Source organism: Poecilia reticulata, chromosome 20, assembly GCF_904066995.2.
Source record: "Poecilia reticulata chromosome 20, P_reticulata-male-v2, whole genome shotgun sequence".
NCBI lineage: Eukaryota > Metazoa > Chordata > Actinopteri > Cyprinodontiformes > Poeciliidae > Poecilia > Poecilia reticulata.
In genome coordinates, this window is record NC_088849.1 from 6,373,763 (window position 1) to 6,400,025 (window position 26,263).

General features: G+C 38.1%; 1 protein-coding gene across 2 annotated transcripts in view; it reads right to left on the reverse strand.

The window, feature by feature from the left end:
• The window catches only part of LOC103482325 (partitioning defective 3 homolog), a 388,210-nt gene that overhangs the window by 239,879 nt on the left and 122,068 nt on the right, over nucleotides 1-26,263 (reverse strand). For both annotated transcript variants that reach the window (XM_081602034.1, XM_008438421.3), the window contains exons 4-5: nucleotides 20,732-20,916; nucleotides 15,274-15,411 (exon numbers count right to left, since the gene is read on the reverse strand). In XM_081602034.1, the coding sequence (XP_081458160.1) occupies nucleotides 15,274-15,411; nucleotides 20,732-20,916 (323 nt within the window). The remainder of the gene's footprint in view (nucleotides 1-15,273; nucleotides 15,412-20,731; nucleotides 20,917-26,263) is intronic.

Below are 26,263 nucleotides of genomic sequence, written 5' to 3' on the forward strand. Positions count from 1 at the left end.
TTTAAAAAGTGTATAATCAAGTACTGTATGTCCAAATCTTAACCTTGTTATCACTCTTTCCTCCTTTCTATTTCTTCTTCCATTTCTCCTTTCTCCTACAATCCTCAGAATTTTATAAAACCATCTTCCTGTTTTATCTTCATCCCACCTTTTTTGCCATACTTTCATCAGTTTCTCTTTAACAATACTCTTTCCTTCAGATTTACTTATTTTAACTGTAAATCAAATAGGATTTTTAATTGCCCTCTTTGCCATTTTATCTGCCCTCTTGTTTCCTTCTACTCCAATATGTGCTGATCCCACACCTTCTTCTTCTTCTTCTTCTTCTTGTTTTATGGCTGTTGGCAAACGACTTATAGGTGCATTACTGCCACCTTCCAGACTGGAGTATAGATTTGATGTTCTACCTCTATAATCTTCCCATAATACCTGACTTCCTAAGAAAACTAAAAATGCTTTTAAATACTATATCCTCAGACGATTTTTGCAGCAAATGTTTAATATCTAATTTATTTTTATTTCTATTTAACTCTCTGATTAACACCTCTCTTTCCCGACTATACTTATTACGTTCTAGAAAAATATGCTGCACTGTTTCTGACTCTCCACAATAACTACACAAACCTGTACTATGTTTATTAATTATTTCCATAGTACTATTTAGCCCCCTATCCCCAAACCTTAATCTGGATACAACATCCTCTTCTTTTTTATTCCTATTACCTTCCCTACATGCCCATACTTTTTTTGAATGCTATAATAAAATCTTGCCTTTTCTTCTCTATCCCATAGTTCCTGCCATTTCTTTATTTTACTTATACTTTTAACCTCATTTGCTGCACTCTTAGCAAATTTATCCGCCAACTCATTTCCTACTACTCCAATATGAGCAGGAATCCAAATTAACTTAACCCGGGATCCATATTTTTTTATTCTAAAAATTGATTAATATCCAATATGATGTCTTGTTTCTGAATTCTGTTCTAAAATACTTATTAATACACTACTTGAATCTGAACAAATCAATATTTCCTTCTTTCTTGTTTCCTCACTCCATTCTAGAGCCATTAATATAGCCATTAACTCACCTGTGTAAACTGTCAATCTATCTGTTACTCTTTTATTTTTCATAATACTTAAGTCCGGAATTATAAATGCTATTCCAATTTTACCATTTAACAATTTAGAAACATCTGTATATACTTGTAAATACTCAGCATATTCTTTCTTTATATACCTTTCCATCTCTTTTTTTTATATTTGTCTGCCTTTTTCCAATAAGCTTAAATCAACTTCAGCTTTTCCACTTAACCAAGGTGGAGTATCAGGAATATTGTATGTATTTGCTGAACATTTTCTGTAAAACATTTTTATTGAACAGTACAATAGGCGCATAACGGCAACGGCTGTTCGTAACCAAGCAACCAAAATAAACAGAAGGCTAGATAGTGGCAAAAGACAAAAAATTAGATCCTGTTAAGCATTCTTCAAAATAAAAGACTTCCTCTCTCTTCCTTTTTGTCAAAATAAATCATAAATAAAGCTTTGAATTTAATTATTTTTCACATCACCTTTTTGTAATTACGTACAATCAAGTTACATTCAGTAAATAATAAGCATTTAAATTATACTTAACATATGACTGTAATTAAGTAACTCCGTCCATTTTCTTTACACCCTTGTACGTTGGTGGGCTTGGGAGGGGTGTTGGTGCCTATCTCCAGCTGACATTCTGGGCGAGAGACGAGGTACACCCTGGACAGGTCGCCAGTCTGTCGTAGGGCAACAAAGAGATACACACACACCTAGGGACAATTTGGAGAGGCCATTTAACCTGACAGTCATGTTTTTGGACTGTGGGAGGAAATCGGAGTACCCGGAGGAAACCTACGCATGCACAGGGAGAACATGCAAACTCCATACAGAAAGACCTGTGCCAGGAATCGAACCCAGAACCTTCTTGCTGCAAGGCATCAGCTCTACCAACTACACCAGCTGTGCAGCCCTGTAAATTAGTAACTAATCATGGAATTATATTTAACATGCAAGTGTTAAGAAATCACCTGGTATGCTTTAAAAACAAACATACATCGACACTTCAAATCTGGAGTAGATTATTCTACGCCAATGGCAGAATATTTCAAACCTAGTTTGTGATTTGTGAAACCTTTATCTGAATTGTGAAACTTCAAACATAAGAGATTTAAAAACCTTTTTGTATCTGGAATGCATTTTAAATGAACTATCACATTTACAATATTTGCTATTATTTTAGCTTTCTGTTTTCTTTCATTTTTTTGTCCTAGAGCACCTGCCTTTCTGTTTGGCTGTTGTGGTTTACAGGGATGCATTTTAACTTGAGAGGAAGTCTTTTATTTTGAAGAATGCTTAACAGGATCTAGTTTTGTCTTTTGCCACTATCTAGCCTTCTGTTGATTTCGGTTGCTTGGTTACGAACAGCCGTTGCCGTTGTTCAGCAAGTGTACTGTTAAAAAAAAAGAAATCTGAACAGAAAATGTTCAGCAAATACATCTGAGCCTCCGTTCTAATCGCTCTTTAGCCATTTCCCGAATTAGAAGCTACAAACGGAAGCCAACTTCAGCTCCGATCCAGACAGTCAGGAACGCCGCCACAGCTAGAGAAGCGAATTGACGTTTCCTTCTGTGCAGCCCCGTTCTGTGTAGGATCCTGCTCAGAGTAGCATGCTATTAATGGTTTTAACCACAGTGCAAAGCAGCATCCGTATCCGTGTAGACCAAACATGAAGGGAAACCTGACCAATTCATGTTAGCCACTGTAAAAGCCTAGCGTAATATCGCCACTTCCTGGACATAAAATTATCACGTTTATACAAGATACTTATCACGTTTTAACAAGATAACTATCACGTTTTAACAAGATACGTATCACGTTATAACGTGATAGCGCTCGAATTTTTTTTTTCCTGCGTGATAGCAATGCGCTTCCGTAGGGGTCCAACCGACCCCACACACGTAAAACCTGTATCATTTTACATAGACCTCTACGTTTGCCTCAGTCCTCGCAATTTTCGTGTATCTGTACTTTACTTAAGTAGATTTAATAATGGGTACTTTCTACTTTTACTCCGCTACATTTTACAGTAAGTATCTGTACTTTCTACTTCACTACATTTCTACAAACTGTCTCGTTACTCGTTACATCCAAGTCGCGTTGCTCTTTTTTTCCGTTAAAATGTGAAGTTCAGGGACTTAAAGTGGCGCCGTAAAATCCAAGCAATAACGTGACTTAGTGTCTGTTGTCACCCATCGGCTCCACCTTTACTCGCACGCGGAGCTCCAAGACATGCGCAGTGGTTTCCTCTGAGCGTCAGTAATATAATAGCGCTGCATAAATCATAAGATATGGCGACATGTAAAATCAGCAGCGCTTCGCTTTCACAGATGGTGGGGACTTCGTCCAATTTTTAACGTCACTTGGAAGGAAAGCTTAAAGAAAGGTAAGATCCGTGGACGTGATGCTAGCAAAGCTAGCTGTACAGAGACACATGTTGCATCTGCGATGAAAAAAAGTTGTCACTCATGGCTGATTTACTGTGTGGAGGTGTTGACTTTCGTCACCTGTCATGGTGGCAGACGTTGCAGCAGGAGGGAGGATGAGAACAGTCACGGTGCTCCTCCTGCCTGGTTACTTCTTGCTTATTGGGCCTTGGACAGTGTTCATAGTTGAGCGTTGTTAATTGCTATGTTTAATGGTGCAATTTCTGACATTGGCAATATGGGCAATCGCCCAGGGTGTTATTTTTTTAGGGATGGCAGGAGACCTCTGTGTATTGTGGCACAGAGATGAAAGCAAAACAGAATGAAGAAGAGTTTGAATTGTCACTGGTTAAATTTATTTCAGCTCTATGTATTTAATATCTAGGTGTTTTTATGGGAAAGTAAATCTTTCAGATCAATTTGAGAAGCAATTTTGATAGGTGCACTTAATTTTATTGTCTTGTAGCATGGGGTACTGGTTTTGATTTGGTCTTGGGTTCGGTGGTCTAGACTACAACTCTGCTACGAGGCTCCTTGGTTCCATGTCCTCCTCTGCCAGTTGGATTTCTTTCAAAATAAATGTTTGGCAAAAAAAGTAAAGTTCATGTTATGTTAGGACAGGAGATGTTTCCATCCCTGAAATTATGATGCATAGAATCACATATCTAAGTCTAAACTATGTTACAGAGTAAACTCAATAAAAACATGCTTTATCTGTGGCATTGTTCATTAAAATGGCACATTACCGATGTATTAAAATTAAATATGATCAGTTCACTTAATGATATTAGTGATTAGGCAATGCATTCAGCAAGTACTTTTACTTTTAATACTTAAGTATTTTTAAAAGCCAGTACTTTTTTACTTTTACTAAAGTAGAATGTTAATGTGGTCCTTTGACTTTTACTTAAGTACATTTTTGTCTGTGTATTTGTACTATTACTTAAGTAATTTTTTTGAGTACTTTCTCCACCACTGTAACTCACCAATATAAAGGCGTTGATTTTATGACAAACCAGTGACAATGATGCCTGCAGCACAGCACAATATCAAATTTGAGTGCTGTCATTGTCTTAGAGGGAGCAAATATGAATAAATTTGACATTAAACATAATGTAAGTTGAAAGTGTTACATCATTTTCATCCTCCTTTTTAGCATTTGCTTTTGCTGGCAGGCTCAATCGACAAAGATAATGCAGTATTTTAATCCACAGTAGAGAAGGCCAAATTGTTTCGATATTGGTATTGGTATTGGTATCGGTTATCAACCAAATGAGTTTCAATATATCAGCATATCAGATATCAACCAAAAATCCAATATCGTACATCCCTACTTTGTATTCCCCTCAATAGCTCTGAAATAAAAATTTATTTCCCCCCCAGGTTTCTATAAAACTCTCACTACTACAAAATAACCGTTTGACAGAGATGGACGGGTGGACTACTCTTCTGTTTCTATGCGCCCCAGAAAGTGGATGTTTATTGTTGGCCAGGGCCTTATTATGTTCACTCTGCAACTTAAAAGCCTTGGCTTGCAAATGGGGCCAATAAAACAGTGAGAAAAGTCTGTTGTGACAATGGAACTCATTATGTTAGAGTGGACTCATTTGGCTCTCGGCACAGTGCTGGTCCCACATGTCTGTCATGTGACAAATTGGGCATTATCAATCACAGAATACCGCCCTCTTCATCACTTTCTAGTATTAAAGAAGGTGTATTTTCGTCATTTAACATGTGAAGATGCATTGCGTGCATAAAGATTTACGCATAACCTACATGTAGATTTTTATCCGAGTTAGTCAGACGTTGGGGTCGGTAAATGGATTGAAACCTGTCATTCACAAAGAACTAAAAGAAGCTCATCATGTCAATTCATCTTGAGGATGAGCATGCAGCTTCCTTTCCCATCTTTGTTCAATGCTGCCCATGCAGGTTCGGCTCCAGGCTGGCGGCCTCGTTCTATTCCCAGAAGTCATTATTGTCTTCAACTAAGGTGCCCCTGCACCCTGTGATTTGTGGGTAATGAGCTGGCTCCCCCCTGCCCGTGTTCAATTATTCTCATTGAGAAAGTGATTTCTCACTCCACAGAGCAAAACGGAGATGGCAAACGCATGATCTCTAAACAAGAGTCAGGAATTAACATGTTCGGAGCCAGCGCTGGAGAGAGGTGTAGTCACCCAGACGATGCAAATGATGTCGCTGATGTAGACAAAGGTTAGACGGATAGAACAATAGAGTAATGTCGATATCTCGAGCTGGAAGGTTGGAAAGTTCAGAAACGTTGCATTCTACATAGTTATTAGTGGAGCTTTGGGAGAGGTTTTTAAAATAATTGAAGACTTGGTATTTCCTCAGAATACCAAGAATACCTCTTATGTAGGCACATAAGAGTAGCGCCAACAGTACTGTGATGGGATGGCACAACAGAAAAACACAAATTAAAATTTATATTTAAAGGGGCTGTATTATGTATTTTCCAGGTATATTGTGGCATTTAATAGCACAGTAAAGTACCTTCAGTTTTTATAAAATGCTGTTTACGTCAAATATGATTTAAATGTGGCTTTGTAATTTCACATTTTTAAATTGGGTCTCTGTTTCTTTAAAAATTCCTGCTCGTTCTGAAACTCTGCCTTTAGAAAGTTATCGCTCCTCTATTAACCCTTTTTGTTTGTTTTTTTCCCAGCATTGCACTGAGAAGTAGCTCCTATAATGAGCTCAGCAGATGAGCAGTTCCACCAGGTGTTTGCTAATTGTTGCTGGCTAGTCTGAAGGAGCTACGGGAGCTCAGAAGGTTGGAAACTGCTTCTCAAAGGAGGCACGAGGTCCACCCAGGCATTTTGCACAGCTTCATGGTTGTCATGGAGATTTAAGGATTTCTCAAACATGCATGAAAGAATCAAGCAACTCTCCAGGCATAATTTTGATGAGGGAATAACATTATAACATGATGAAAAACTCAAAAAGTTGACTTTATATAATACTGCCCCTTTAATGCTCAATAGCAACTTGAACTAAACATACTTCAAAGCCAGTATGATTGATGGACAGATGCTACAAATGATGCTAACTTTAAATGCTCAAGAAAACAGCGACATTTGTAAGACCTTGACAACGCCTTGACAACGCCTTGCTTTCTATCCGTTCTACCTCAAAGTCAATAAAACACTTCCATACTTACATACACATTTCCACAATTTGATGGTATGATGGTATTACCATTATCTTGTACATGCTATCCAAATAAACTTGGCTTGCCTAGTTGGCTTTAGAAGAAAAACAAAGTTGCCTTTTCCTCAATAAATTACATTTATAAAGTGTGTTTGACATTTACTCAGGTTATTTTTTAATATCAAAATCAATCTGATCATCTGAAACACTTAAGAATCAAACAAAATACTAAAGAAAACAGTAAAGGAGCAAATCGTTTTTTCAGTTTAAAGTCAGTAAGGATGCAAGTCAAACAGGATTTAACTGCTAGATGAAAGAGAATTGTCGCTTCAACATGTTTACAATCCAAGAATTTGACCATGAAAACTGTATACTGTATACTGCACAAAACTCAATCTTCTGAATGATTGTCATTAGGCATATGATAGTCTTTTTTTTTTTAAAAGGACTAAGAAGGCAAGCTTAGAAAAACTAAAAGATCATCTGACTGCACTGCTATACGTTATAACAGCTACTTAAGGTTTTTGCTGCCCACGGTCTTGCATGCAGTGACTGAATGGAGTCATGAAGGTAGAGGTGCACACTTTCTCCACCAGGTAGCAGTATAGAGGGGCTGTAACAGACAAACAGAGACTTGCAGGTGTGCACCTCTTTTCTTATGGGGGAACAAATACTCCCAACTCGTGTCTCCATGCTCAGCCGCCCTGCCACCGCCTGCAGCTCGCCTCAGGGCCTACAGACTGTGTGGGCTTTGCCAAAAAAACAAGAGCGGGGAAAAGACTGAGTTCACTCACAAACAACAGCAATTACACATTAAATACTTACATCCTCATGCTAAAAGGTCTTTCAGGCAGTTTTTTTTTATTTTTTATTTAAAATCCCATCACTTTAACATTAGTATTTTATTTGGGTGTTTGACATTAAAGATTAATTAAAACTTATATTTAGGAGGCAGAAATTGAGTATTTTGTTGTTATTGCTGAGAAACAATAAGTATCATTCATCTGCCTGACGAAACTGATTTTAGCTCTTCTGCGTGGCTGAACCTTACAAAAAGGATGCAGAAACTGGCTCGATTATTGAAAATATTGACAAAATATTTACAATATATCAACTGAAGGGACTCGTCTGTTTTGGGGCTCTTGTCTCGGTGTTTAAGTCAGGCTGCTTATCGCTGTGGGTTCCCTGTAAAACCCGTCAGATGAGACATCTCATTAAACCACAAAGCGAGGGATGCTCTCCGACAGTCGGAGGCTTGATCAAAGTTGTGTAATCACATCTTTGATCAAGCCTCTCCAACATGTTTTGACACTGTTATGCAACTTTTATTTTTGGTGTCTCTGGATGGTTTTGATTTTATGTGGGGTTTTTTTTTGTTTTTTTTTAATGAGAATTATCACTTGAAACAATTTTGAGAAGCTATAACCTAACAAGCAAAGTGCATTTCGGAAGTTTTGATACCCGTTGAACTTTTTCACCTTTTGTCGTCTAACAAACTTAAACTTTATTGGAGTTTTTATGGATTTTATGTGACAAATGATCCAAAGAAAAAAAAAGTGCACAATAGGAAGGTTGAAGGAAAAAGACTATTTCCAAGGATGGCATCAGTTGCAATCAGCCACATTTGCTTTAATACCACTGAAAAAAAAAGAGAGAATATGGAACAACTGCAAACCCATCGAGACATGACCCCACCACTTGAAATTTACTTGTAGTAAAAATGGAGAGGCTGCAGTTAAAGGTCAGTCTCCATCAAGACGAATATGGACAAAAAGTTTGGTTTTTAATTTTCACTTTGCTTTTAATGTTTTGCATTTAATTGATTGATTTATTTCCACTTTAAAATTACGCACTACTTTGGGTCGGTCCGTCACATGAAGTCCCACCAGAATACATTGTAGCATACAGAAAACGTACAGCAGCCGCATTAAATTAGAAAAGTAATTTGACAAGTTGCAAATGTAGAATTAAACCAGACTTGATCTGAAAAGTCTATAATGAGAAACAAAGTGTCTTATTTTGAAACTTTTTCCCACCTTCTCAGAAGCTACTACAAGGATAAGCTTCACAAACACGACTCAAACATGTTCTCTCTGATTTGTGTGCATTAGCCGTTGATTGGTTTAGACCCCGCTGACGGACAGCTGGTGTCAGTCCAGACAGTGGTGCGGCTCATGATAATGGCCTCCGGTTCCTCATCAAGGCCGCAAAACAACACAGCGGAGAGCCACTCAACCAGATCAGAATGTGGGTGCGTGAGGGAGTGTGTGTATATGTTGAGCGGGAAGGCCCATTAACATTCATCAGTGGGATAATAGACCAGCATTAGCGTCAGCTGTTTATATGAAAAATAACTCATAAGGCCTTGGTGTATATGGGCTGGTAAAGCATGCTCTGCTCCACGCCACATTTGGCAGGAGATGTGTGTGTGCGTGTGTGTGTGTGTGTGTGTGTGTGCACTAGGGTGAAGAGGGATTTCGGAGGTGGAGTTTATGAAATCTCCGAAGGCACCATCTGACACTGAAATGAATTTATTGATTGGCTAGCTAAACAAAAGACAATTGCCAGATTTAACCACAGGCTGGATGGCCTTGTGTTTAGTGTGTGTTACCAAGGCGTCTACACAAGAAAGAGGACAAAATACTAAAAAAAAAAGAACTGAAACATGATCTGGGATTTAAAGTAAAGCCCCAAACTCAAACAATTTCTTGTAACACTGTTTTTTTTTTTTTGTTATTCCTTTAATGTTTCTGTAAGGATTAACATCTTTTTCAAGCGAGATCTGACAAAGAAGCGAAGCTTTTGCACCCTTCAGGATACAAATTTGATATTAACATTGAAATACATAAAACAAGATGGAGTTAATGTGATGCATGTTCAAGGGACAAGTTTCAGAGTACCAGTGGCCCTATTCAATGAAAGAAGCCTTTAGAAGTGCTCCCAAAATACAAAGTTTTCTGAAGATGATTACACAAAAAGGTGCAAAGTTAAATGTTATAAGGTGTTGATAAAGTTCTCAGGTTAGAGGGTAGTTTACCCAGCAACCTTTGTAAATATATTTTTGTCTTCTTTGGTTTAGAAAATCAGATTTTCAAAAGCACATAAACATTCATTCTGAGTTTTGTTATACAAGTCAAAAGAGAGTGATTGACAGAATCTAAACAGGAAAGTTCACAGGAAGCAGTGAAAGGCCATCATAGTCAAGAACATTCAAAAATACAGCCTGAAAACGCTTTCCTTAATTTGTAAAGTAAAACGTCTTCTGATTAAACAACTAAAGATCTGCCATATCTTCAGCTTTTTTAACTAAAAGTTTAAAAATGAACACTGAAAAAAAGCTACTATACCCTCTAGAGAAGAAACACCAACAGACATAGGAATGATCTCTGGAAAAAACACAGGGACCTAAAACTGCACCGTGGGGAGATAATTTTAAAATCTTTAGTTAAGATGTTACCGTCAACTAACTAAAGTTTATCCTTGAATCTAGGAACTTTCTTAAGCTCTTTTTTAGTATTTCTACTCAATCTTTTCAGTCACAAATGCCTAGTTTCCACGATAACACATTTTGCTGGACGATAAATTGTCCCAGACCTTATTGTGATGCACAATAACATTGTAGTTTTCAGACCATTTTCAAGTAATATAACTGTAATAGTGGTATAAAAATTCAAGAGCACATTCTCAATTATCAATAAGCTTTAAATTCTAATGAACATTTAAATACTGAAACTGGAAGACATTTGAAATATCCAAAACAAATAAAGAAAACAGAAACAACAAATAACATTCAGTTTTAGGTAAAAAAAAAAAAAAAAAACACACAAAAAAAACAGAAAAACAAATCAAGCAAATGAAAATTATTCAGTTTTTTTTAATATATCATGCGATTAATTGATTTATTGTTTATTGTGACAGGCCTACCCACAGACAAGTTGTTTTCCAGACAATAGCTATCCAACTACAAGATTTGATTAAAAAGACCTAAAACAACACAGAGTAAAGAAAATAGAAGAACAGTAGCTGTTGGAACATGGCACAAAGCCCACCTGTAGATAAACATATTCGGTGCCAATTGTTTCACTGGAAAAAACAAAATAAGTTCAACACTCTCTCTTTGTTTTCTGGGGGTTTTTTTGCCTCCTTTTTCTTGCTATTTTTACTTGTGAAGCATAATGAAAAACCAGAAGAGACACATAATCCACCACAAACAAAGACCTGCTAATTGGGGTGTTTTTCTCCCCCTTCCCCTCCCCTTAAAACCTTGATATATACGAATGCGTATCAGTGTTCGTGCGTGTGTAGACTCATTATCTCTGCCAGTTCTGTAGCACAGATCGCAGTTCTTTTTAATTAACCCATGGAGTGTATATTTATCTCACAATCTCATGCCGCTGTGCCGTGTGCCAGTCAGACAGACAAAGGAGGCAAAATATCAAACTCGTCACGCGCGCGGAGAGAAGGCAGCCATCACGACTTAGCTGCAGCGAGTGGAAATAGACGCCACTTACAAATATCCACTTTCACCTCTAATGAGCAGATTTGTGTTTAGTGACTCATCTGAGTCACGCAGCTGTCGGATTACAAACAGCCAGCAAAAAAAAAAAAAAAGAAAGAAAGAATTAGCCACCGTGTGGAAGCCTGCACTCAAGCTGTGGCATTCCTGCTGTTATTCATTAAACATTTACATAACTCAGCTGGTATAACCTTTACTCTGAAATAATAATCTCCAATATTTATAAGTACATATTTGTCGAGGTGTTTTAAGCCAAGACCTTAATCTTGGATTAGTTTGTTTTTAAATTTAAGGGGGAAAAATGCATGGTTTTTTTAAAGTTTGTATGGGAATTAATACCATTGTAGTTCATACAATCTTTTTTTATTATTCAGGGCCTGACAACTTTTTCAATTTTTTTTTTAAATGAGTAGTAGGAGTAGTGAGCCTTGTCCTTGTTTGAGTAGTTAGTTTTCTTTGTTCACTGAACCCGTTTCAGCACTTTTTCTGTACAGTATCACAAAAGACTTTTTGCTGGGAAAAAATGACTTTATAAATGATTATAATTAAGTGAGTAACTTCTGGCAGCTGCTTATCGTTTACCATGGTAACGTAGAAGAGGTGTTAATCTTATCCAGTTTATAGACGAAATATGAAAAAAGCTAATCTAAAGATATACCAATCAGCTTTGTAGACACTTTCTGATCTTTGTCAAAGTTTGAACTGCATTTTCCTCGCAACTAATATTATTAACAGCATTCACCTTTATTTTTACAGCCATACTGTTGACGGATTTTATGTGACAGAGGAGTTTGTAAAGCAAAGAGAAATAAGTCCTTAGTGGACGTTTTAAAACTGACACTAAATTCTGACAGTAGCATTTGTCAGTCAGTGAAGTTAAAAATCATAACTTGAGCAGAGATCTTGGTGTGCATCTACTAATGAAAGCACACTCTTACTGAAGCTGTGATATTTAAAAAAGACTGCAGACATTTTTGAATCCAGCAGGCTCCTTAAGAGACAGAAACTGAAACCCCAGAGAGAGAAACAGAGCAACTTTTCTGAAATATGTTTGTTCCCTGTTAAAAGTGACAACCTGAATAAACACATTTACATGCCTCTGTAGAAAATAGTTTCCTTCTAAACAGCTTTGTACACCTTTTGCACTTCCTGTGACTTCACTTTAAGCACCTCACCGGAACTGAAAATTACTTATTTTGAGTCCTTTGACGTAGTGTTGCATTTAGTGCGTTCATGCACTAGGGGGGTAAAAAATTTTAGTTTAGAAAATTCTATTCTAAAATGTAGAAATTTTATTTTGTGGTTTCCTTGCCTTCAAACAGCAAATTCAATCAGTGGGATACATTTATTTTGAAAAAAAACAACAACAAAAAACAAACAAAGTCTGTATACAAAATCTTTAGCTTTTAACTAAATTTGCATCGTCACCATAGCTCGGTCTCTTAAACACAAAGGTAACAATCCTGAAATGCCACAGGAAAAATAAATATATTCTGTTTTTTATTTCATATATCAATCAAACATTTTTCGCTTTGACTGTCTTAAGTTCTTCAACTGATTCTACAATCACTCATCTTCCCATATCCTTTCCTTGACTTTTCTTAATCTTTCTATACAAGAAGTCAGAGCAGGTAGCCAATAATGAAGAGTAAGAGCCTGACACACGAACTGGGGGGAAATCTTCTTCTCATCAAGCTCAGCACTTTAACACTTCCCAAGGTCATTCCAGCGCTCCCTGCTGAGAGCCTCTGTCACTTTTAATAACTTTTAAAGGCAGCATATTTTCTCTCCTTTGACAGATTGAGGAGTAGAGGGACCAGTCATGGGCTGACTCAATCATAACGCGTCAACAGAGCGAGGACGTGCGAAAGGAGGAGACCAGCCTGCGATCGCTAACACTTTACACTGTTTACTCCATGAAATGTATCGCCACATGGAACAGAAGTGGGAAGTCTGTCAGTCACTGGCTGTTTCAAGTTGGTCAGTGAGCTGACATCGCAACTAGATCTCACAACTGTAACAGTCACTCACTGTCAAAATATCTGAGTTTTACTTCCCGTTTCATGAGCCTGTTGAAATTTAGACTGACATTAGGTACACAAATATGAAAAATATACAGTTAAAGGGGAGGTATCATGGCCACAGAGTGCCATTTTATAGCACAGTCCATTTAGAAAATTTTATATATATCAAATATGACCCAAAAGAAATTTGACTTTGACTTTGAAATTGTCAAAGTCAAATTTGACAATTTGACTTTGACAGTGGGTGTAAATCAGTGTTTACAGCCACTAATGTAAATAGTGGCCGTTTACATCAGCCACTGTGTAAACGGTGGCTGATTACCGTTTACACAGTAATCAGCCACTGTGTAAAAGGACTCTGTCTCTTTAAGGAACTCTGACTCTTTCTGACACTTCACCTTCAAGAAATAATCACAACATGGCTCCTCTATTAACCCTTTAACAACATTTTTGCCAGTGTTACACTGAGAAGTAGCTTGTGTAATTAGCTCAGTAGATTTGCAGTTCCACCAGATGTTTGCTAATTGCTACTGGCTAGTCTGAAGTTGCTGAGTGGGAGAGTCCACCAAGCGGTTGCCCCAGGAGATTCAAGGATTTTTCAAACAAGCATGAAAGAATTAAGGCAACATTCCAGGTACATTTTTGACAAGGGAATAAAGTTATAACATGATGTAGAGGTCAAAAAGTCACATTTAACATAATACAGTCCCTTCAAATTACATGTTTTTCATTTTTTTATGCATAGTTTTATTTTTTATTTTTGCTAGATAATGCCCAAAGTATGAACAGAGAGGCGTAGAGGGTTATTAATATTTCTCACAGTCTGAAATGCAAAAACAATAACTGGATTTATAAACTTAAAGACATGAAAAAACAAACAAATATAACACCAAAGCCATTTGCTGCATTCAAAAAGCATATGCATCTTCTTTTTCTGCAAATGGTACGGCGGGTCTGGTTGCTGTGTGTCTGTGGTGTGTGTGTCTATAACGAGGGAATGATGTGATATCCCTCCTATTGCATAGCTGAAGCCACAACAACCCCATATGTAGCTCAGGCAGCAAATTGGACAGGAGACCCCAATTATAAAAAGACATGAGGGCAAAGGTCAGAGAACTGCTGGCATGTTTACAATCCTACAGGAAACCTTCAGATATGAAGCAGGCCAGCAATTTCATTCCAATCACGGATTATGTGGATTTACCTTTTTGTCCATTTCAGAATTGATGACCAGACAAGAAAACAGTTATAAAGCAGGACAAAATTATTGCTTTTCTTTACCAAAACAGTTGCAATGTGCAATATTTTATATATTTTTGACATTGAAAACTAATTAATGCGTTCATGATTTTGTGAAATCAAATTTTGTGGATGGATGATTTATCAGTAGTCAGAGTAACTCTTGTGTTTCACAGATAAGAAAGCAGATTTTCCTTTCCCGTCAGCGGATCAGGTGTAAAAATGTAGCGTCAAAGCATTTTCCGCTGTGAGAGTTATTGTTCTTCTGAGAAACATAAAAGGAGCTAAATAAAAGTTTGAAGTTATTCACAGGACTGCAGAGGTCAAAATGGTGCATGACTGAGTTTAATTAGCTGATTGCAGACCCAAAAGTCACTTCATAGCCAAGAATTAGTGACTTGAATTTAAAACTTGATTTTGGCAGCAACTGGCAACCCTTGAAGGTCATTCAGCTGTTTCAGTGTTTATTACCCGGCAGCGCCTCGTACCTTACCCGACCGACAACAGCCCGTTTCAGATCTATGCTTTGTAGTTCAAGTTTTTTTTCTTTGAAAAATTAATCAACTTTATGTCAGATGGTATTTGTTCGTGGTCTTTCTGTTGTACCCCTGAGCCTTGAAATATCACTTACGCTAATAATTTATAGTAATCAGCCACTGTGTAAACGGACTCAAGTAATGAGTTGTAACATGGAGGAGAAACATTTAGCCTAGATCTCATTTTAAAATATTATTTTGACTTATTTGCCAGTGTTTATAGTTGAATACTGGATTGTGTGCTTTTGCTGCTGGTATTAGCATCATACCTGTTCCTGCTGGTCAAGCCATTGGTCAACCATCGGATGGTTGGCGCTAAGGGAAGAACGAAGCATGTCTCTGTGAAACTGAGCAGTCCAGCCACTCGCGTCACGAGGAAGACTCCGATAGGCTTGGGATCCCCTGCCCTGCCAGACAACAAGAAAACGTAGAGTTATTAATGTGCTTCACTCCATCACTGTGATACAGAGGGAACTTTCGATGAAAAAGGATTTGCTGGTATAACAATAAAAGTTAGGCCCCAACAATCCAATAATGGGGTTGGTATAAATTTCTTGATCTAACTTTGACATCTGTAGCCCCAAAAAAATAAATAAATACACCAAAAACTGTACACTTAAAATAAAGTCAGAGGAGACGCTGCTACAGCAATCACTGGATGTTTTTCTCTTTCACTTTCTCCGACTTTTGCAGATTGGGTAATTTCATCCTCAACTTCTTCTGTTTTCAAAAGGAGTTTTCAGCTGCAGGACGAAACCTCAAATCCATGGATACTTGATATCCCACCAAAAACACTTAGAACTGCCTATCTTAAATAGTTCGTTGCCCTTATATACCTTAATATGCGTTACTATGCTCAGTGGAAACAGTCTTGGCATGAGAGCAATAGCTAATATTTACAGTCCTCCTTATTTGATGATGGCACTTGCCAATATGTGATGTTTGTTGTTTCATAATTGGTGACTGGATGATGTATTTAAACTGCCTGGTTGCTAAAATGTGCTATACAAATACAATTTCATCAATTACTTTCACTTTTTGAGGGTACAGCTAATCAGTACCACAAACAGCTGGGGTTCACTGTATATGTAAATCACGCTGGTTGTTTCTGGTGTGGGCAGCATTTCAGACAATCTCAGAGTTGAGACAAGAATCTCAATGGAACGCAGTTTATTGTTGCTTACAGGTAACATGCTAATCATGCTAATTGCTACCAAAAGATGCAAGGGATAGCTTTAACTGTCATCATCAATATGATTTTGTCTTGTACTAAAGTAAAGTTTTACAGCGAAAATATCCTCACACAATGTGACGTCACCATTATGGTTAACTTCCTACTATAAAGGTTTTGAATGCTGCTGATTATACTGTTTAATTCAGTAAAATGCAATATAACTGAAACATTTATTTCAGTAACTATTGTATAGATTAACTACACACACTGATGTTTTCAAGCCTTTGTTTCTGTTAATTACGATGATTTTCTTCTTATGGTTAAAGAAAACACAACATTTGACATTAGAATATCGCATCAAACCAATTCAGTAACACTTAATTCATAAAAGTTATGTCTAATACGGGAACGTTAGCTGGAGATGGGCACCAGCAACCCTCCCGACCCCACTGAGGGACAAGGGTGCAAGAAAATGGATGGATGGATGTCTAATACCTGCCTACTGGCTGTTGCTTTCAAAAGATACATAACTGTAGTTTTTAAAATATATATATAATTTGCAAGCCGAGCAAAAGCCTTACAAAAACCATAAGACTGAAACCAGCCGCAGATCAAACAGTTGAGAAAAAACACCAGGTGTTGGAAGATGCTTAGTGCTTTTTTGTTGTTTTTTATATTGTGTCTCAAATAGTCAATTTTGTTCATTCAAGTCCCATTCAGATCTGTCCTCTTTTCCCTTGACCTTTACTCACGGCTTTAGGGACTTTTTAATAGGAGTGCCAAATCTAAGCCCCTCCATTACAAGAAAGAAAGAACCTTTTTTCAAATATCTCCTGCCAAGGTAACATCAAACATCGGCAGACATCAGCAGGCCTGAAAAGAATTACATCTTCAGAACATTTTATATTCCAGACATGCAAGCGTTGAATTTGAAATCTCAACAACTGAAGGTTGTAGATAAAACTATCAGCGGGCAGAAGAAAAAAAAAGCAATTAAATATCAAAACCCAAAGCGGACTGAGTTAGTATAAAAGACATTAATTTAAGATTTGATTATTAAAAAATGGACAAATTGTGGATCAAGAGGTTTAGCTATGTGTACCATGTAAGGAACACATAGCAAAAACAAAGGCGTATAACAAAATCGAACAAACTGCTCACGAATGTTATCGTAAAAAATGAGAGGGGAGGAAGCGTGAAAGATGAGGAGGCGCAAAGAGGGCGAGTTCTGCTTAGCATGTCTCTAAATGACAGCTAACAATTGTAAATCAAGAAATCAGACTCCTGACCCTTCCGTGCTTTGATAAAAACACGTGTTTTCGGCACAGCTCAATGTGCCGTGAAGGAGCCTGAGGAAGCGATGCAGACAGGACCATAAAACTCGACTGAACATGTGGAGCCTGATAGGGAGACAGCCTTAATAACCATTACGGTCTTTAGTCGCAGAGGAACAACTGACTCCTGTCCACTAACTTTTACAACGTAAAAGGGAAAAAGGGCAGCAGACGCACAATACACGCTTATTCTGGTGTGTTCACTGCACTAGCGGAACAAGTCAGCGTCGGGCAGGGGGGTGGGCCAATTACCGGGCCCCTTACGTGCATCTGCTGCTGGAAACTGTTAAGCGGGGGGGGAAGGACGAAATTGAAACTGTTGACTTTAACATTAAATACACCGTTCTCAACAGGTGAGGGCGCACTTTTTACATCTATTATCAGACATTTAAGCAACGTGAAACCATTCCTCCAGACCCGGGCAGCCACCCCCCCAGCCCCCCTACAGCTCTGCCCCTGGATCACTGCAAAGAAGCATTGTAAAGTGTAGTGAGGTCACTGGGATGTGATGCCTTTACACATCCAGCTGTTGACTGAGAACATCTGTTTGATTCAATAAACTTAACTCAACTGGATGTGGGATGTGACCATTTGGCATTTTGTGAAACAGAAATAATTCCAAACAGCTCAAACACTGTTGTTGTTTTTTTTTGTGTGAGGCATGAATGCAAATGTGTTTTGGCACCGAGAATCACTAATGGAGGTTATTTTCAAAACCTTTATTATACAAACTATTTAGCATATGCTGACTGACAAAAAAAATCCTTTTAGAACAGCAATGATACTGTAGGCTATACACGTAACACTTGATGTATGATAAAAAAGATGATTATACTTAAATCTATCTTTATAGTAAAGGCAGATTTACTATAAAGGTATAATAAACAAATAGGTAAAATCCCCAAATACTTCTAAAAATGCATATAACTGCATACTTTAATACCATAATATATGCAATAATAAGCACAGCGGAAACATGGGTCTACAGCAGAAGTAAACATCTGCAGTCTTGGGGAGCCAATCAGTGCCAAAGAAAATAATTCCCAGTTCTGGATTGGCTGCTTTGCAAAACCCAGCCAGTAACATGTTAAGTAGCATTGCTGCTAGGAATTTCAGCCAGTCAAGTTGCATATTCTTTCCAATATTTGAGATATGTTTAGTTATATGATATTATATAATATTTTAGTTCTATGAAACGAATCTGAAAATAAATGGACTTTGTTATTTATTAATATTTTGCCAATTCATGTATTTAGACAAATTAGCAAATCCAAAAATATGCAGAGAGTCCATTATACATCATTAACATGTTAAGCCAACAAGGTTTTCCAGTCAACTAAAGCTTTTGTTCATTCAACCTATTGTCTTGTATGTTTACTATATAAATACACTGTTGCACACATTGCAAAGCCTAACTGCAAGCAATCTGTTACACAGTTGTTGTACTCATAATACATACTCAAATAACTCTTTCAAAGTCTTGATTTTGTCTCTGGCTCTACATTTTTCCTTGGTCTTGATTTTATCTCTGTCTCTGACATGTTTTTCTCTGTCTGGAGCTGCTTTGAGGGCTCTCTGCATATAATGTACCTGCCATACTACAGAGCCTTCAGCCACCCCAAAGTTTTTCACTTTGAAATTTTAAATGCAGCCACCTGGGACTTGATGTGTTGAGGATGAGAAGAAGAGAGGGATGGGGGAGAAAAAAGAGTGAGAAGCATTTTCCAGTCCGGATACATGGATGTTTTTTTCTGTCTGTACACTGTCAGATTTATGAGACAAATGGAAAGTAGTAAAACTATGTTCAGTACAGGAAACTGTACACAGAATACCGAATGGAGACAATGCTGCTCAAACCAGAGATGACAAGCACCACCTTCCCAAAGTTGAGTTATGCTAGTCACGCATAACTGTTTGTCTATAGAAACAGAGCTGAAAGGAGATTCTGGACTGTTTTTTCACCGCTAGTCTCCAACGGTAAACAAACCCCTCATCAAACGCTGCAGACGTCCCAGGACCGCAACTGAAGATGTGACGCCTCCAGGCTGTTTGCCATGGCTAAGGGCCCCAGGCTAGCTGAACAGGAAACCAAACTGCTAGCCCAGCAGCTAAAGACTCTCGACATGGCACTGCAAGCCTGTTGCTCACTGTTCCCCCACATGGGCAGTAATAATATCTTAGGATGAACATTTTAAGTGTTTTCTGTAATTTTATAATGTGTTTACAACTGTGTCCAAATGGAGCCGGGGTGCATGCTATAGCCAAAGCTAACCACAGAGTTTGGATTGTTTAAACTTCTTCCAGGGAATGTTTCAGGTTTAGCTGATCTTTTATGGGGTATTTTTCCTTTGCTTCGTGCCAGAAAGTTGCATAAAATATCCCCATAAAGCTAAATGCAGCTACGATCTACATATAACTGCTCTGACATTGTGAATGAAAGACCTAATACCCATGTCATCCCAGATATTATACCACCTTCTGATAGCAACAGTGATATCTTTGACAATGAAAATGTCTTTGAATAGGATTAGACCCTGCTTCAAGACACGCCGATCACTTATGAAGTAGCTTTTTCTCAATTCCCAAGTTCTCATTTATTTCCTTTTTGATTGCTAAAATATCTCATTCTCCATCAGAAGTAAAAGCTCTGCCAGGACCTTGGAGAGAAAACCATTTTAAGATGTTAATTAGCTTCACAACCCCTTTGGATCCCACACAGAGGCGATATCTGGGCTTTTTTTTCTCACCTTAGGTTTATTATCAGTCTTAAAAAGCAGCAAAAAGGTGAACGCTAAGAAAAGAAAAAGGTAATGTGTTTAACAACTCCTGCCTTTATGGATAAAAGAGGTGCCACCAGAAGAAGCTCGTCTCAGATAAGGACTGTCTGTGCTACTGCTGGCAGTGTTTCGGTTTCTAACAGTTATTCTTTTGATTTAGGGCGGCAGTAGAGAAAAGGATGGAAATGAGGGAGACTGTGGGGAGACAAGAGAGTTCTGTGAACTTAACTAGCATCACACGTGTCTAATTGAAACAACTTCAGAACATTTGGTGAACTGCAGTTAATAAGGTAGTGGAAATATATAAACCTGAATCAACATGAACTAACAGGTGTCTATTATAAAGCACAGACACAAAGTCTACGTCTTAATACACAGCTACGTTTGACGGCATTCATGTTCGTCTGGGTTCAGCAGTCAATGCTAAACACAACATTGTTACCTGTTGTTCCAGAGTGCTTGAGGCGCCCCGAGGGTTTGGCTTGTTGTTGTACATCTGGAAACCAGCAGTTGTGGACCAGCGAGTCGGGTTCTTTCTTGACGGTTCGTCTTGACCGACCAGAGCCTCACCTGGAGGCAGGTCAGCCAACGAGGGATCGCTGCCTCGACGGACATTCAGCGACATGCCTGGAGCGGGGAAGGCAGAGGGACAAGTAATCAAAATATGACACGATTAAAATCAGAAGGAGTAGCTAGTATGTACGTACACTCTCGCTTTGAAATGTCACAAAATTTTCAAATGCAGCATCATTATATTTATTCATTTCATTATATTTACAACACTTTTTTTTTAAAGATAATCTTTTATGCTCAAAAGTAAATACCATTAAATCATCTTGCACTGATATTCCAACTGCAACGTCTTCTAGGGTAAACCTTCACCAGCTTTGCACATGTAGAGAAAAAAATATTTGCCCATTCTTTGTGAATAGCTCAAAATCAGTCAGACTGGATGGGAACCACACATTTTCCAGTCTTGTCTCAGAATCTCAATCGGATTGTGGTCTGGACTTTGACTGGCCTGTTGGAAGGTCAAGCTTCCCTTTGGCCTCAAGTATTTTTGCAGACCCTAGCTACGTTCTAATTGACCATAAAATTGCGCAAATTGGAGTTACAATAATACATTTTGCTCCATCTGTCTCTTCCTTCAACAGTGACCAATGTCTCCGTCCCTGCTTAAGAAAAGTATTCCCACAGCATGATTACTCTTTCATATTTTTGCTGCATCTCCTAGATGACTTGTGGCAATTTTTAAACTGTTTACTCTGGCTTTCTTTCAGCAGTGGTTGTCTGTTTGCCACTCTGCTTTGAAGCCCAGATTGGTTATGGTTATCCCGTCAAAGGGTTTTCCCTCCTTAGCTGCACATCTCTGCGGCATCTGTACAATCGTAATTGATGTCTTTGCTGCTTATTATCCATGGCTCGCTTGATTTGCAGTCGTGTCATCATTTCCTTGGTCTCCGTGATGCTGTTTGCTCCCTAATGTTCTCCAACAAGCCACAATCCAATTAAGACTTTCAAAAAGCACTGATCTTCAACTTCAAGGTCATAATTTCTCAGCAAACAGGAGGCGAATCAACAGACTAAAAGACGGTCTCGTACATTAATAATGTAAAGAAAGCTGCAGACAAGAAACCGTTTAAAGCTGCATCATTTCTTACAGATTACCGACATTTGCTTCAATGTGCCTGAACAATGGAAATGGAAGTGGTTCAGGTTTTACGTTAGATATGCTATCTACAAACTCATGGAGGACCATAACAATATCCACAAGCTGTGCTATTAAAATACTTATTTAACAAGAAAATGAAAGTATGTGGTTTGTAAATAGGGTGCAATTTTGTTTGCTCCTTATTTAATGTAAATGTTGTTTACAATGTTCTATCTAGTAGCGTGTAGCAGTCGTTTCGTGCCTTGGAATGGTTTCTGAAGCTGATGTTATTTTGAATAGTGTCTGTGGCTACTGTTTATGTCCCACTTTCAATTTGTAATTTTTCATATAACAAGTCAGTCATCTTTGCAGCACATCTGTCAAGTTATCTTTGATGATGTACTTTTGGTAAACATCTGTTTTATTGTTTATTTTATTGTAACTTTTTAGTTCTTTATTCATATCATTGAACTCTGAGTCAGCAGTTCCAACTCTTTGTTGTTAGGGTTTCTAATTTTAAAAAATTACACATTTTCCATAGTTTATTCTAATGTCATTCATTGTTTTTCTGTGGTTTTATTTAACCATTTCAAAATAAACCTTTTGTTTACCTAGAAACTATTATTGTACTTAAATTACTTTTCATAAAGTTTGTAATTCATTATAGTTATGCTGCAGGCACATTTTTATGGCATCTGGAAACATCTCGACTTCTTAGCAACCAGATGACTGTCATTTCCAGAGAGATATTCTCTTTCTCTTTCTTTTTTTTTTTGTCTTTAAGAAATCAATACTTTATTAACTTGCATGTCAAGGCAGGTAGCTGGCAGAGGGCTTCCCACAAATGTCTCTGCGTAAAACCGTGCCACGCGAATCCAAGGGTGGGTTTTAACGAGTGTTTTTCTTGGTTGCGAATGTGTTTCATTTATTTTATATGGTGACCACAGGGGTCTCTAAATACCTTCAGAAATCAGATGAAGAAACCTCAAAAGAAGTCAGCCAGCAGGCAAGTCACTGTGAGCTTACTTTACAGTTTAGGTTGTAGATCTAATAACAGGAAACAAACCTTTTCCCTTTCCAGTAATGACTGGTTCGTGTTAAGACCAGGACTTTCAGCAGGGATGTTTAGTGAATACAAGTGCTGAAACAATGTTGACGTGTTAAAAGCAGGGAAAAATGAGCAGCGCACAGATTTGAGCAGGTTCCATGTTGTGATGCCATCACACCTCTAATATTGCAATTTTTATGGGGTGTTCTTAGTCCAGAGTGGTTAGTATTATCAACAACAGTCCAAGCAAGGAACAATGGGGAAACTACGACATTGTCATTGATGCATGTGGGAAAGCTCCAACAAAGGAACTAGCTTGCGTTATTTCGCCAGAGAACTTGATTCTGATAGCTAGGTGTAAAAGTGCAGAGTGAAGCCGCACAGCTGCAGACCAGCTGATAGACTGAGATCTGCTTGGGGCTATCAGATAAAAGCACACCTGAACCACAGAGTGATGACAAAAAAAGTGGCCTGATCAGCGACATCACTTTTCTTGTTTACGTCACAGGGTGGTTATCTGAGGAACACATGGCATCAAGATGCACTGTGGGAAGGAGGCAAGATGCTGAAGCCACTACGACGCTCTGTATCTTGCCATCTGAGTGGATGTTACTTTTAGACATCACGCTTTTAAAGTATTGCTACAGACCATGTACATCCCGACAGGGAGACAGTATTCCCTAACTGCTGTGGGCTCTTTCAGGAGGAATATCTACCCTGACATAAAGCCAAAAATTGGTCAGGAGTGGTGTGAGGAGCTCAACAAGACGACTGAGGAGTCAATATGGCATCTAATTTCTAGTTATCCCAATCAACTTGAGAGTCTGTTGGGACCTGCTGGGCAAATGAGTCCAATCTATGAAGGCTACAACTTACATTATTTAAAGAATATGGTACCAACATCTTGGTGGCAGATACCACTGAACTTTGTAACTTTCAGGAGTCTGATGGAGTCCATTCCTCAGTGGGTCAGATTGTTGTTTTGGCAGCCAAACAGGGACGTGGTTATAATGCCACGCCTCATTTGTGTTCTCACAAAAGGCTATTGACTTGCTATAGATGAAAAACAATGTATTTCCCAGAACACATCAAAGCTCAGGTACTAGAAGCTTTTTAAAATTATGTAATTTGACAATGTAAATCTTACTTCATTTAATGTCACTGCATCTAGAGGCAAGGAGGCTTATTGTGTGCAAATAATACTCTAAATATGATGATGCTTGTGATCTTTTGTTTCTTAGATTACTTTTATTGATGGCATTTCCGTTTTGTGTTCCATGGCATAGACATGCATTACCTTAAAATCTAAAGAGTTCCATTTGTTGTACATTTACAAGACTTTTCTGTTCAAAAACACAAAGTCTCTAATATTTAGTTATGTGTTTTTGTTATTTATAGCTATAAGAATGTCTTCCAAAAATCTCTGGAGAACCTTACACATAGACGGAGTTATGTGCTACATAAACGTTGACAGAATTTCCATTTATGAAATCCTCCTCTTTAATAAAATTGTGGCACAGTTCTATAGCAGCTTTTTACCCATGATAAATAAAGGAATGTATTGTTGTTGTTTTTTTCCATGTGTTGACTGTAAAGGAGGTCACCACATGAAGACTTCTCTCCCATTTTATCAAACCAATTTTCCTCTTTTTAATTTGTGATGGGATTATCCGTGCAGTCCAAAGGGTTTGGCTGGTCCCACGTTTAATATCCAGCACCGCCACTTCAGAGCGGGCCGGTGATCGATCCAGACTGAAGACGGAATGAGACAGTTGGGGTGGATGGCTAATAAAATGAGGCCCTAATCCAGCCCCTGTAGTGAGGGATTATGGTGGGGCCACAGGGTCATGGACATGTACACAAACTAAAATTTAGCAAAGAGAGGTCGTATTCTCCGGGGACTATTACCTCGCATTGCTTTGTCCTTTATTTAACTTTCACACAGAAGAGAAATTACCTCATAGGAATCACCATGGGGTAAAAGCACTGCCATATATATATATTTATATATATATATATATACAAACAATCATAAAGCAGCAGGCTGCATATAAATGCCAAATAACTGCTCATTATTTCACAGCTAAAATCACCATGAAATAGCACAACAGAAACCCCAGCAATCTTAAGGTGACTTAGGATGCATTCACACCAACCCTGTTTAGTTTGTTTAAATTTAATTTTAGTTTGCTTGCCTACAAAGTCTGGTTTGTTTGTGGAGGTGTGATGGAGATGGGCTGCCTAAAAACCTAGCTCTCGGTTCAGTTAGAGTGAACTCTGGTGCAGTTCGAATGCATTTATGGAAGTGCAAGTAGAGTGGAAAGCACTCCAAAAGCAGGAAGCAAACTGCAGCGCAGGACATTCTGAGTAAGTACAGCCAAAACAAGCACTCGAGTCTATGGCTAGCAGGAAAAATGGCTAGTGGTCTTTTATCAAAGATGAGAGAAAAAATCCTACAACCGCTAAAATCTGACGCCACTCCATTTTTGTTATCTTGTGAAGACGGAGGTTGTGCTCATGTCTTCTTCAGAGGTTTTCATGTTGTTCCCTTCAGTAGTTCTTGTTGCTGCGCCATCACAGGCAAGGAGGCAAATGGGTTTTTCAATAGTTTGGATCGTTTAACAGTGCCGTGTGGCAGAGAACCACACCAGCTGAAAATGTTGTTTCTTAATTGAACCGATTCTACCGGACTATCAGAGGTGAAAACACCCTAATAACATCAGAAACCTTATTTTAATATTTGCGATGTGATTTTTAGACAACATGATGGAAAAGAAAAAAAAATGTACATCTTCTATTTCATATTTTTCAGGACATTTACAAACAGAGAAACCATGGGTTAGGTAATTAATGCAGTCAGGTCCAAACTTACTCAAAAAGTTTGCTCATGCTAAGCATTAAGGCACCACTGACCAAGCAGACAAAGGCTATATGTGGATATTTTATTTTCTTGTGGCCCCGAAGCCCTTGTGTATTTTGGGCTTTTGCTTTCACATCAGCCTGATTTAAATATGAATGCCAAGTGGCCATGGCTTCATGAAATCTCTAAAAGCTATTTTTTTTTCCCAGGCAACTTTGAACCTCTCAAGCATGGACAAATTCAGTGTCTGAATAAATTATGGTACTGAGCAATTTTAGCTCTCTCTTTAACCACTGACTACATATTGATGTCCTCTGTGCGCATGGGGATTTCCACAGCATACACACTGACCTGAATCATCCACAGCGGGACAAAGAATTTCATTTTTGGATGAGAACATTGGCGTAGTGGGGGT